The 13,426-nt window shown below is 52.5% G+C and overlaps 1 protein-coding gene across 1 annotated transcript; it reads right to left on the reverse strand.

Moving 5' to 3' along the window:
* Nucleotides 1-939: 939 nt before the first annotated feature.
* On the reverse strand, nt 940-8,876 carry PIP4P1 (phosphatidylinositol-4,5-bisphosphate 4-phosphatase 1). The gene is made up of 7 exons (XM_077313059.1): nt 8,398-8,876; nt 7,114-7,316; nt 4,483-4,589; nt 3,827-3,932; nt 3,583-3,635; nt 3,200-3,290; nt 940-2,969 (listed from the first exon to the last, which is right to left on the reverse strand). The coding sequence occupies exons 1-7, from the start codon at nt 8,540-8,542 to the stop codon at nt 2,826-2,828; spliced, it is 849 nt and encodes a 282-aa protein (XP_077169174.1). The 5' UTR covers nt 8,543-8,876; the 3' UTR covers nt 940-2,825.
* Between the last annotated feature and the right edge of the window lie 4,550 nt (nt 8,877-13,426).

Consider the following 13,426-nt stretch of genomic DNA (forward strand, 5'->3'; position numbering starts at 1 on the left):
ACCAGATCATGAGACTTGTTCTGTGTTGGCAGGGAAGGATGTGGGGCAGGGGTTGTGTGTGTGTGTGGGGGGGAGCCTTTCTGGCCCAATCCTGTTAGTGGGAACGAGGCAGCCGATAATCCCCCTTACCCTCACCGCCCAGGAGTTGTACAAAGAGGGATTACGGCCTGTCCCTGGCAGGCAAAAACCATGAACATGCAGGACTTGCAACTGTCTCCTTATTCCTTATTCTGCGGACCAACCAGGGACTGACAGTAAAACAAATCGGCCCCCAACACCTTGCATCTTTTAGAAAGGCAAGCTGCTTCTCCCGTTTCCACATGGCCTTCTTTATCGCTTCAAGCTACCCCCAGGCCAGTCTGACCAACCGAGCTGTCCAGTTGAATTCTTGGCAGCACACGACGCAGAGGAATTGTGTCAAAACATTTCCACACGGTTTGTACAGAAAGGTTTTCTGGTGTGCACGTACACCATGATAATCAGGGGAACGTATATACCCGGCCTTGACTTACATGGCTCAAAATATTATTTACCACAGAGCCAGGAGAAATCAAATTATTAAAACATACACGGAGCAGGGAGAAGTGTTGGTTTTTATACCCGCCTTTTTTACTCCCTTAGGAGTCTCAAAGTGGCTTATGATTGCCTTCTCTTCCTCTCCCCACAACAGGCACCCTGTGAGATAGCTGGGGGTTGAGAGCTCTGACAGAACTGCTGTGAGAACAGCTCTGTCAAGACTAACTGGCCCAAAGCCACCCAAGTGAGACCAACACAGCCACCCACCCGAGTTCTTGGGCAAGCTGCATCAAAGCAAGGTGACAAAGGGACAAACCAGCTTCCTCCAAGGGGTTTTCAGCTTGGAACAGCTACATGCCTCCGTACGCAAAAACCTTTAATTGACACCATCCCCATTGAACGAGTAAACAAACCAACAAGAGCTTTTGCCCAAACGCTTTTCTCACCGAATGGAATCTCAACTTTATTTACAACCGTCTAATTTCTCTCTTTTAAAAAACTTCCTCCTTTGGCCATGGTGAAGGAAAGGAGAAAGAGACACAAGCTTAACCCGGACAGGGGAGGGTAAGGGACGGAACGCTGCAGGAGAACAGGAGGAGGGAAAGAGGGAAGAAGCGGGCAGGTGCCATGGAAGGCAGAGATATTTAAATAAGCTCTGTACATGGACATCATCTTTATATACAAGCCACAACAGCAACAAAGCTCAAAGCCGGGGGGGGGGGGAACGAAGAGCTGGGGAGGATGGGGGTGGGTCACCACCCTTCCCCGACAGTAGCCAAGACAGGCATGGAAGCAAGACCAAAACACACTCCCCGGCGCCCGGGACGACTTTCGGATCGACAACCGGAACCTGCCGCTTTTCAACACCGCCTCAGTTAGTCCTTGTCGTGCGCATCCGGAGGCCAGTCGCCTCCTGGAAAGCGTTTCTCATGGGCTTTGGGGCCTTGGAAGGGCCGTCGCCCACCCACAACCACCCCCTCGCGTGACAGGAGCACGTTTCCTGGCCGGGGAAGCTGCGGGGTCCAAAGGTCTTCGGAAACAGCAACGAGAGCAGAATGAATGGGCAGCCCCTTAAACGGAAACTGAGTGAGAGGGGGGAGCAGGTGGAAGGAGAGGGTGCCTGGCCCGTCCCAGTCTTCACGTCTCCTGTTCAGGTTTGATGGAGAACAAGCCCCCCCCCCCCTCCAATCATAGCTGCACATGTGGGTAACGTGCACCCCTCCCCCAACTTCCGGGGATGGAAACCGGGCTTCCAGAGGAAGCAAGGCCAGTGAGGAAGCCCTCTGCCCAGGAATGCACAACAAAAGGGGCTGTGGAAGCCGGGGTGTGGAAATAACGCCTCTGTTTCATTTGGGTGGAGTCGAGAGTTCTCTCAGGGGCAGGCCTCGGGATCGCGGCTGGTCTCAAAATGAGGGAGAAAGGGACGGGGGGCAAGGGGAGGGGGCGCCAGGACACCAACTCTGTGGCGTTACAAGACACGAGGCACCTGGCCCACAGGACTCCTGGGGAAGGCGTTCGAAGCAACCAGGCGACGAGGAACGGAATGTGACCAGAGCCATGGGCCCACCAGTGGCATCTGCTCGACTTTGAAGAAAGTGCAATTCGCCACGGTTGCTGCAGCAGCTTGGGTGGTCCCCCTCTCCGCTGTTCTTCATAAGCAAAGGGGAGGATGGGTCAACGCAACACGGACTCCTCGCAGCCCTCCGGTGGTCCACCTGCATCCCGGGAAGCAACTACGAAGTTCCAAGGATTGCAAACGCCTGCTCAAAGCGTGCCGCTCTTCAAAATGTCCCCGCTGAGCCACCGTAGGGCCCCCACAAGACACCAAGCCCCTTTGGGCAGCCTTATCTCCAAGGCCCCACTGGATCATGCCATTTTGCCGGGGGTTCCAGCGCGCAGCCCCAACTGTCTCCCGTGGAAAGGAATCCATCACGGTCTGCCCAGTCCCAGAACATCTCCTGAAATTGGTCCGATCCAGAGTTCCGCTATCCGTTGGGTTCGCAAGAACTCGTCCGGCTCTGGGGCGGACAACGGCTTTTGGAGATCCGAGTTTCGTTTGGGTTCGAAGGTTCCTTAGGGCACCAACCATGCCTCACCCCGGCGAGGGTCTCCGCGGAAGCCTCTCAGGTGTGGAGGAGGTGGTCAAAGCTGCGATGGTGTGATCGATGGGGGCGCGAGCATGGTGGGAAGGGGGCACGAGAGGCTCCCGGCCCCAAAGGGGAGGAAGAGAAGAGGGCAGGCGAGGCTGGCTCTCGGCAGATGGCGCACTGGGAGCGGCAGCGACTGGGAACGGAGAGCCCAGGGAAGCTTCAGGAGAAGTTCTGGATCGGATTGCTGACCCTCATGCAGGCCCAGTACATGGCACGGCCGAAGCACACCACGGCCAGGAGGATGACCAGCGCCCACGAGGCGTAGATCCCGCCGTACTTCTTGGCGTCTTTCTGCGTGCCGACCTGCAGGCGGAGGGAGAGATGGGGAGGGGTCAGCAGGAGGCTAACGGGCCAGAAGCGGGGGGGGGGGGAGGAGAAGCTGCGGATCGGCCCCAAATTGCTCGGGGAGCAAGTGTTTTGTCTGATACTGCTATTGTAACTAACTCCTGTGGCTGCCTGCGTTTGTTTGCTTCGGCACGCAAGCACCAGCGAACGCTGCACGATGCAGACGCTCCGTCGTCGCTCCGACTCACCACGAGGCCCGTTGCCGTCACGGCCATCAAGAGGCCCAGCAGGAAGCAGCAAAAGCAGCGTTTTCGGGGGTAGCGGCGCCCGATGGAAGAGCTGAGGGAGGAGGAGAGCAGAGTCAGACTTCCTGAGGCCTCCCCGGCTCTTGAGGGGACAGCGGGTGTCGAGCGGTGTGAGACTCCATTCCCCCAACCCACCCACCCCCGCCAATGAAGGGACACCCTTTGCTCCAGCAAGATGCCCCGCCCACCCTACTCAGAAGCCACGCCCCTGTTCCGGAGCTGGCTTTTCTCAGCCCACGCAAAGACAAGGAGGCGGGCCACGGCAAACTGCCTCCTATGCTACCACGTGCCCGTACGATAACTGCATAGTAAACGGCGAAACTCACACTTTACGGCAGTGTGGACATCGGGCTAAGGTGCGGTCTGTGAACTCCGTCCACTAGGGAGAAAAGGAGGAAAAGCCGGTCAGCAGGAGCTGGAAGCCCTTTCGCCCCAGCCCGGAGGCTGCCACTGGTTCAGACGGATCCACAGGGCACCCGTCTCTACCCGAGAGCCACAACGAAGGGATTAACATCACACCTTGCGAATAAACGCTGGCCATCCCACCCCGGCCATCCCGCTCGTCCTTACCAGGAAACTGTTTTTGCAGTGGCCACAGATGACACGCACGCCCACAGGCTGAGGTTCGGGGCTCATGGGTCCAGGGTGCACGGGGCCCAAATTAATAATCCTTTTGCTGTGAGGGAGAGAAGAGAAGATGAAAGGGCCCTTGCTACCTTCACGTTTCCCCAACAGTCGCAAAGTCCAGTCACGTCTTTCTCGGGGTCTGCAGGATGGAAGGTCGCGCACCTAATGTCCAGTCTGGTGTGAGAGTTTGGGTGTAATCCCAGTACAGCCATGAGAAGACCTGTTTTTCTGTATCCTGCTTTTCACAAAGCGGCTGACAATTCCCTCCCTTCTCCTTCTCTTCCTCTCCCCACAGCAGACACCCTGTATGGTAGGTGGGGCTGAGAGCTCTGAGAGAACTGGGACTGGCACAAGGTCACCCAGCAGGCATCACTTGTATCAAAGGCACTTCCCAACTCCTTTCCCTTCCTCTCCCCACAGCGGACACCCAGTGAGGTACATGAGGCTGAGAGAGCTCTGAGAGAACGGGGTCTGACTCAAGGTCGCCCAGCCGATTGCATCTGGAGGAGTTTCTACAGATTAAGAAACTATGACTCTAAACCACTCCTCCGAGCTGGCTGGCTTCCCTTTCTGAGAGCCTCCCTCCCCGGTTCCCTTACCAGTACGTCCGCGGACAGGCGATGCGCTGCGATGTCACCTTGCAGATTAAGAGGCAGTTGCAGGGGCATCTCACGTACTTCTTCCCAGCTGGGGCATTTTTGATGGGCTGGAGCAGGGAAAAGCAGAAAGGTTACACATCTGGAGGAAGCCTGCAAGTTTGAAAGGACACATCCTCCGGCAGAAGGGGCAACGGACGACGAGGCAGAGCAGGGGAAGCAATCCTCCTGTGACAGATTGGACAACGATGACTGTGAAATCTTATTAGGCCACCAGGGTGCCATGGAATATTCACAATTGCTCCACCTGCACAGGGTGAACGGACAATTTGAGAAACAGTATCACTCTGGTGGGGAAATTTTAAAAACTCTGTTTGTCTGGGAAGGTTCTTGGGTGAAACGCTGCTTGTTGATTGAGGCTGGGGAAGAATATATGCATAGTCAGTGCCCCCAGCAAGGGTAGAGAGAGCCACAGCAGTTAATCTTTTGACGCCAGCCAGAAATGTTGGTTATAAACGTCCTAAACGGCACATGTGACCTGCCTGAGAGAGGATGGGCACTTTTAGACAGCCTCCTGGGAACTGGGACAGCCAGAGTCCTGCAGCGGTTGATGCTAGACTACTTCAGAAGACCCAGGTTCAAATCATCACTCCTCCATAGAAGCTCAGAGTGACCTTGGCCTGGACTCTCAGCCAAGCCCACTCCACAGGGTTGTTGGGAGAACTGACCGGAGAAGGAAGAAAAGTGGCAAGCTACTTTGGACCCCAATGGGGAGAAAAAGCAGGGCATCAGTTAAATATAAATAAATCGGAGATTGCTGCACGGCCCTCGGAAAGCCACCGGTTCAAAAAATCATGCCAGCCTCTCGGAGCTGTTGTGAGAATAACCTGAGATGTGAACTATGAAATATCCGGCACTCCCCTGTGCAAAAGTGGAAACAAACAAGACCTACGCCCCCACATTCAGATGGACTTCAAAAAGAAAAGAAATAATCGGGGAAGGAACGGATGTCCTGATGTTCTCAAACGGCCTGACTCTGTCGTGCTGTAATCCAAGGCCTGAGCTGATAAGGCAGACGGACAGTCTGTTCTTAATGGACGCAGCATTTCTTCTACCGGCGCAAAAAACTTCCCTAAAAAAGCATTATACGCAAAAAAACAAACAAGCACCATCAAATGCCCAAACAGCTCTAGTTCACACATAAATTAAAAAATATATATTATCGTTATTATATGCACTGAAGTGCCTCACAATCTTCATACGTGGGCTGCCTGGGACCAGCTGCAGGCAAAGCCACTGAGTCACCACCCCTCCCTTGAAAGGAAGTTCCACAGAAGTTCAGAGCCAAACCACGTCAGGCCTCTGCATCTCATATTCTGACTGCCGGTAGGCGAGATGCTCTCTCAGCATCTACTGAGATTCTGTCACCGGAGATTGAATCTGGGAGCTGCTGACTAGAGAGCGGCCACACCCTCGCCTCTTGAACTCTCACTCCAATCATCCTGAGGCAAATTAAGACAGAGGACTCCCCCGATTACAGATTTCCTGTTGTCTGAACCCGATCTGAAGTCCACCGGCCTGACCTCTGAGCCACACCTTTGTTTACTGGGTCCCGCAAACGCACTTCCATTTGGCGCGTGGCAAGAAGCTGGAGGTGGGAGTAGTCAGACAAGTTTCTCCGAGACACAGAACACGCAAGGTCAAGGATCATATTCAGAAACCAACTCAGAAGTGGATGGATTCCTGACTCGCAAAGATGCCGGTGATGTTCTGTAGCCGTCCAGCTCCCATCTTCTGGAAGCCTGCCCGCCTGGGCACCAATGCATTTGTTGACAGCAACCCTGGCGCAAGGATTCATATTGATTTTTGAACTCCGTAAGAGACTCTGAGCTGCCCAGACAGAAATGTAAAACAAGCTGCCCAAAAGGCTGGAGGAAGCAACAGCAACCCTGGCAGAGACTGTGGCTTTGCACAAACCCCGGCCATCTGCGACCCACGTTCTCCGAGTACCAGCCCCCTCCAAACAACAGGTGAAAAGAGTTAATTTTAGACTTCACATTTTCCCTGCAGCGTGGGGAGGCATTTTGGGTAAGAAGCCCACAACTACAAGGATCCCGGAGAGAGGAATCCCCATAGCCCAGTCATCCTCTCCCTATTAGGTTATGAGGAAATCAGCACGCTATACTTCCCTTTCAGACAAATGACACGTCCAGGGCACCGTTCTGCCTTCATACTGCAATGGTTCAAACAAAACTGGGTGCTTTCCTTCTTTTTGTTCATAAAGAACCCAGAGCTGTTCTCTCAGAGCTCTCTCAGCCCCACCTACGTCGCAGGGTGTCTGTTCTGGAGGGAGGAAGGGAAAGGTCTTGTAAGCCACTTTGGGACTCCTTTGGGTAATGAAAAACGGGGTATTCTTCCTTCTCTCTGGGTGGTCCCAATTTGCTGCCACATTTACCAGACCATGAGAAATAGTGGTACCAAGGGAAGGGTGGCTTAGAAAGCACAGGTTGCCCCAAACTTTTAAAGAAGTCCTTGGCCCAGGTGAAGATTTGAAATTAGGCCTTCCAGGCTCACACCTGTGAACATAACACCAGAGCCACTTTCCCTTCAGCACCCCCTTCTCCCCATCCTCACCGTGGCCTCGTTGCAGACGCTGCATTTCACAACATGCTGGTGCATCTTGCCCTCCACGTTGATGGGGCTCTGGCAGACACGGCAAGTGATCATGGGAGCGCTGCCGCTCTCTGGAGATGCCATGGGCGAGTATGGCGGGGGGTCTTCTCCTGGAAGCACGGCTGCCTGGCCCCCCTCGCCGAGCCCGCTAAATCCAGGAAACCCTTGCAGGAAAGAAAGAAAACCAAGTCCAATGTCAAACTCATAACAACCTTCATACTCCCTAGTCTCTAAACAGCATTATAGCCCTGCCCAATAATCTTCTAAACATCTTTTGCCTTCAAAATCTGGTGATCCTTTCCTCTTCCTTAGATTTTATTTTATTTATTTGGATTTTTATACCACCCATTCTTTACAGCTCTGGGTGGTTTACATCGAACATTATGAAATTTTACATCGAACATTATAATAATTTAATCTATAACATACAGTTTCAATACTACATCATAACAACCAAGATGCAGTACACTCTTTACCAGGAGCTCACCTTCCCATTACACGAGTATGGTGTAGTGGTTAAGAGGGCTGGCTTCTAATTTGGTGAACTGAGTTTGATTCCCCATTCCTCCACATGCAGCCATCTTGTTGAGTTTGGGCCAGTCCTAGTTCTCTCAGATTTCCCTCTGCCCCACCTACCTTGCAGCATGTCTTTTGTAGGGGGGAGGAAGGGAAGGCGATTGTAAGCGACTCTCTCCAGGAGTAAAAAGCAGGATACTAAATCCCAGCTCTTCTCTATAAGAGAATGTATACTTTTAAAGAGAAAGCTAAATAACAATAAACACCTAGGTGACATTCTGCTGGAACTGGGCCAACAAGGCTGTTTTGTTATGATATATATATATTGTAAGCTGCCCTGAGTTCCCAGGGAAGCGTGGCATGCAAATTCAAAGATACATGCAAAATAAAAGCGCCAGACAAATCTATTTCTTGGCCAATACTTTAGTGAATCTCCAGACATCTTTCCCCCTCCAACCCCCTAATTTTAGACATTCTTTTATCTACCTTTCCCCTTACTGGACACCCCCACCACCCCTTATCCTAGCCCTGCAGCCCACTCCGCGGGGATGTCAACCCCAACAGGCCCCCCCTTTTGCCTTTGCCCCGCCTCTGCAGCCTTAAGACCCCGCCCACGGGGTCTAGCTCCTCCCACTTTTCAATACCCCCCTCCCTAGCCAGTGTATGGAGCTCTCCAAGGGCGGGGTGTCCCCCCTCCTGCATATTAATGAGGGGCGTGGCTTGGCTCACCCTGAGGAGGGTTCGGCTTCCCCGGTGGGTTCGAGGCGGCGCCTGTCATCAGCCCGGCGGGCCCCACCAGACCTCCGAGGCCGGAGTTGCCCCCATCGCCGGACTCGGCCGGGAGCAGCGGGGAGCGCTCTCCGTCCGCAGCCATCGCGGCTCGCCTGTGGCTCTCGCAACCGCCCACTCCGCCTCCCGCTCGGCTTCCGTAGCGCGCGACCCCGCCCCTCACTCGCCGACTACTACGGTCACGTGAGAAAACGACTTTCTCTCTCCCCCTTTCCTATTGGAGACGAAGAGGCCGGGAGGGACTGGTCACGTGACGGAGAGGTGGTGATCGCTGTGCTGTGATTGGTTGGCAGAGGCAGAGCCCGTCCGAACCCTTTTTTCTTTCATTGGCTTGGAAGCGGAGCCGCCCTTTTTGTCTCCTGGCGCCACATCAACTGCTGCCTCACGGCGCCCTCGCCACGTGACCCTTGACTGTCGTTTTCATTGGCTGATTCGGTATTTCGGCTTTCGCCTTTCGCGAAAGCGCCGTTAAGGGGGTAACTCAAGAGGGCGGGGTAAAACCCACGTGAGAAACATCGGTCTTCTCATTGGTCGAGGGCGGCCACAGGCCCATAGCCCGATCTCAGTCCTGCAAGCCCATTGGCTGAGCCCGTCCCTTCGTTCGGCCGCGACGGAATCGCCGCGCTCCTATTGGGCGGCTCCAAACTCACCCCGTCTGTGCTTCGGAGATAGCACCGCCCTTCGCCTCTTGGCTCCGCCCCCGACTTCCTTCATCTCCCATTCCCCGCCCCTCAGCGTATGATTGACACCCCAGCCAAAGAGCCAATAGTGGGCGGGGCCACTAGGAAGGGGGATGACGTCAAAGGAGGCGACCTCTCTATTAATATATTTCGAGACATTTAAATACACGCAGAGCTAAAAGTGGAATAAGCCGGGGTTTTTTGGGTGGGAGAGGGAATTGCGTTCTGCATTGATATGTACTGACTTTCCTTTTTCTTTCTTTCTCTACAGATTTTATAGTGACCCTCCATATTTGTTCCAATTGATTTTCATGACCTCTGACCCCTGGTCCAGGGGTGGCCAAGCTGGCTCTCCAGATGTCCACGGACTACAATGACCATGAGTCACTGCCATTTACCTCGGTGCTTGCAGGGCCTCATGGGAAGTGTAGTCCATGCACATATGGAGAGCCAGTTTGGCCACCTCTGGAGTACGATGCTGGCGTTGCTGGTGGGAATTGTAGCCCTTGCACATTTGGTGAGCCACAGTTTGGCCACCCGTGGACTACATGATGCTGGTGGGTGCTCATGGGAATTGTAGTCCATGTAGTCCATGGAGAGCCACAGTTTGGCTGCAAAGGCAGAGTAATATGTGAAGGCAAAATAAAAATGTGACCCTGGTCTTTTGGACTAAATGAAGGACTGCTGGTTTTCTTTTGAGCCAGCCCAACCATGACAGCCATCTTTGGAAGTTCTGTAGGGTTAGGCAGCTGGCAACTCAGGAAAGGGCCTTCTAATTCTTGGCCCCAAAACTTTGATAATCCTCCGAGAGATCCTGTCCCCTTCTGACGCTATCTCATGCCAGCGAGTGAAGACTTTCTCTTGGTGTCTCCTCAGCAATCTCTCCTCCTCTGCTTTAATTTTTTATTTGTAATGATCTGTGTGTTTAGCGACTGCAGGGGAAGAATCGGTTTTAACAGCTTTGAAATATGATTTCATCACATGTGTTTCGAACTGTTAGCAGCTTGGGCAGGCCTTGTGAGGGCAGAAAGGCAGGATGTGCATTTTGCACAAGAAAATTTTAAAAAACGTTTAAGGTGACGCAGAGGTCCTGTCTGCGCAGTTTCCTTCCAGCCCTTCGTCATGCCGCAAAACAACCGCTGCATGGCCCATTGAGGCAGGATGTGGTGGAGGGAAATGACAGAACTTCTCCACAGGCCCCATTCATCCTGGATGGCCCTCCTGACGTCATCACAGTCGCAGCACTAGTTGCAAGGAGGAGGCCGGAGGGCCCTGCCCGGACTTCCATGTCCATAGCAGGGTTGTCAGTTTGCAGGAGGTAGAAGCCATGGAAACCCATTTGAGGCAAAAAGAAGCAAAAATTATGTTTGATGAGTCCTTCAGAAAGGAACATCGTTTCCTTCCACAAAGGTAATGTCATGAAGATATCAATGAAGATGTCAATTCCACGTGAAGGGCATTGTCTCTGGATCGGGGCTGAGTGCCACCAATCTCTGCCCGCAGGTGTGGGCATCGGGGGTGCTGGTTGGGGATGAAGGGCCTCCTGCATGACCCTGCCAATAGGAGTCAGGGCACAGGATGCTCCCTCCCATGTGGCATGCGCTCCAGCCGCCACTCCCTAAATATGCCTCTGCTGACACCACATTTTGGAGGAATCAACTTTCTTCCCAACAGCTTGGCCTGGATCACCCAGGCAAGGCCAGTCCCGCCAGATCTTGGAAGCTGTGCAGGGTCAGCCTGGAAGGGTCAGCAGCTGCTAAGGAATACCAGGGTTGTAACACACAAGGTCAGGCAAGGGCAAACCGCCCCTGAACGTCTCTTGCCTGGCAACTACATTGCACACATGCTACATAATAAAACTAAAGATATTAATCTGGCAGGAAACAGACAGCGATCCAACATTTACGAGTACAGGGCCGCACTTGAGTAGCTGTGGCCAATTCTGGCCACGCGTTATGCACATCCTCTTCAATTATACGAAGCGGAGTTGTGCCTAAATCATGTGCTTGCTAATCCCAGCCAATCAGGTGACCACAAGTGGCCGTTGTCATCCAGTGTAGGAATTGCTCATGAGTAAGAGGCAGCAGAGGAGGGGGCTGCGCCTGACCAAGCTGTAGAAAACGCCCCGGAGTCACCTTAGGTCACAGGGCTTTAGAGATTGTGAATGCAATAAGGCTGGCTAATCAGTTAATAAATGAGGGCCACAAGGGGAACACGAGGTTTTCATTTCTACGGCAGGTTGTCGATTAAAAGAACGAGGAAACGTGATTTGTATTTCGGGCTTCCCGTCTCCTGTTCAGGGGGTGTTTCTGAACTTGACCCAGTTATGAGGTCCCAGCAGCTGAAGGGTTGAGGCTGTCTGGAGGAAACCCCGGGCTCAGATCCCAATATAGCAATGCAGTTTAGGGCTCCCAACTGCGGATTCGAAGGTGAAGCATGGAGGCCACAGACCTCAGCAGGTTGTAATGCCCTAAAGCAGGGGTAGTCAACCTGTGGTCCTCCAGATGTTCATGGACTACAATTCCCATGAGCTCTCTCAGCCTCACCTTCCTCACACGGTGTCTGTTCGGGTAGAGAAAAGCAGCATATAAGAACCAACTCTTCTTCTTCTCTTCTTCACCTGGAGACTAGTGTACCTATCTAACAGATAACTGCATTATCTTTTCTTCCAGTGCTCTTCAGTCCCTGTTGACCTGCCATCCCTCACATCCAGATCTAGCTGGCACTCAGTCATTGGCTTGGCACGGTTCCCTAGGGCTCCTCTCTCTCATCGCTTTTTCAGGGACACGGCAGACGCAATCAAATTCTCCGGCCCATTTTTGTTTGCTCTTGGGAAACGTTGTCCTCCCCCCCCCCCCCCCTTCAAGTTTTGTCGAGCGTTCTGAATTTTTGGAGGGAGGAGGGAATCTCCACCCTATCTTTAATTGGCTATCTTTATTGACTCTGGTTTCTTCACTGCACTCGAATCAGCCCCCGATTATATAAAAGTGAATCAATAAAGCTTGTGCATAATCTTATCAGCCACGCAATACCAGCTGATAAGCAGGGCATTGAACTTTCACCAGATACGCAGATTTGGGTCCTGTTTCTGCATCCGGGCAAAAGTGGGACATATATTCTGCCTTTCTGGTGGAACGGGATGCAAAAGGCCAGCTGGTTAAAGTAAGAACAAAAAAAAAAAAACCAAAATGAAAAACGTTTAGGGCTGTAAAGGTTAGATGCCTCTACAATGTGAAGAATAAAATTATATGAATATTTATTGTGTTCAACTTATACAATTCGAAACATGCACAAAGCCCCTGGGCTATTCTTAGAAAAGCATAACACGCACTATAGTTCAGAGGTGTCCAAGCAGTGGCTCTCCAGATGTCCGTGGGCTACAATTCCCAGGGGATCCTGGGAATTGTAGTCCACAGACATCTGGAGGGCCACACCTGCACTATACAACAATAAACTTTAGGCCTAATTAGTTTCAACCTAAATTGGGCACCTCCATGTCCTTTCCATTCAATGCAGGTGACTGAGTCTAGGGATTCAACCCAGGGAGATTCTGCAGCCCCTCCCCCAATCGCTTCAGGAGTTTCTCAGAGGAAGAGGCTTCCTCAGGAGGTGGTGGGTTCTCCATCATTGGGAAATTTTAAACAGAGGCTGGTTAGCCATCTGACAGAGGGTCTGATTTTGTGAAGGCTCAAGGGGGTGGCAGGTTACAGTGGATGAGCGATTGGGATGTGTCCTGCATGATGCAGGGGTTGGACTAGATGACCCAGGAGGTCCCTTCCTTCTAGGAGGAACCTTCCAGAAGCTTCTGGGTGAAGGATCTAACCAGGCTTCTCCAAGATCAGGAAGATCAGTCATGCTAGAGCACTATCCTCTCCATTTATATCACCTGACGAAGAAAAGTTATTCACAGCAGCCTCTGATTCATCTACTTGGACTGCCTTCGCCTCCAGCTTCCCAGAACCCTGTTGGCTTTTTAATTACTGCCCAGGTAATCATGAGGTGAAGATCAAGATATCCACAGAGGCTGCTGATCCAATCAGCCACCAATCTGTCAGAACCTACCTTGGATATAATCTCATCTGATCGCAACCAGGCACGTTATCAAAGGCAAATAAAACCAGAACACATGTTGGACAGGTTTGGTGCCTTGGGCTCTGAATTAGACGATTAACACTTTTTTGTGGTAGGCCGCTAATAACCTGTTTAAACTAATTAGCAGGTTTGAAAGCACTCAAGGAATGCAGGAGGTCACCCACCAGCAGACCACAGACTTGTTTAAAGCAATTTGC

The sequence above is a fragment of the Paroedura picta genome, chromosome 16 (assembly GCF_049243985.1).
Source record: "Paroedura picta isolate Pp20150507F chromosome 16, Ppicta_v3.0, whole genome shotgun sequence".
Lineage (NCBI taxonomy): Eukaryota > Metazoa > Chordata > Lepidosauria > Squamata > Gekkonidae > Paroedura > Paroedura picta.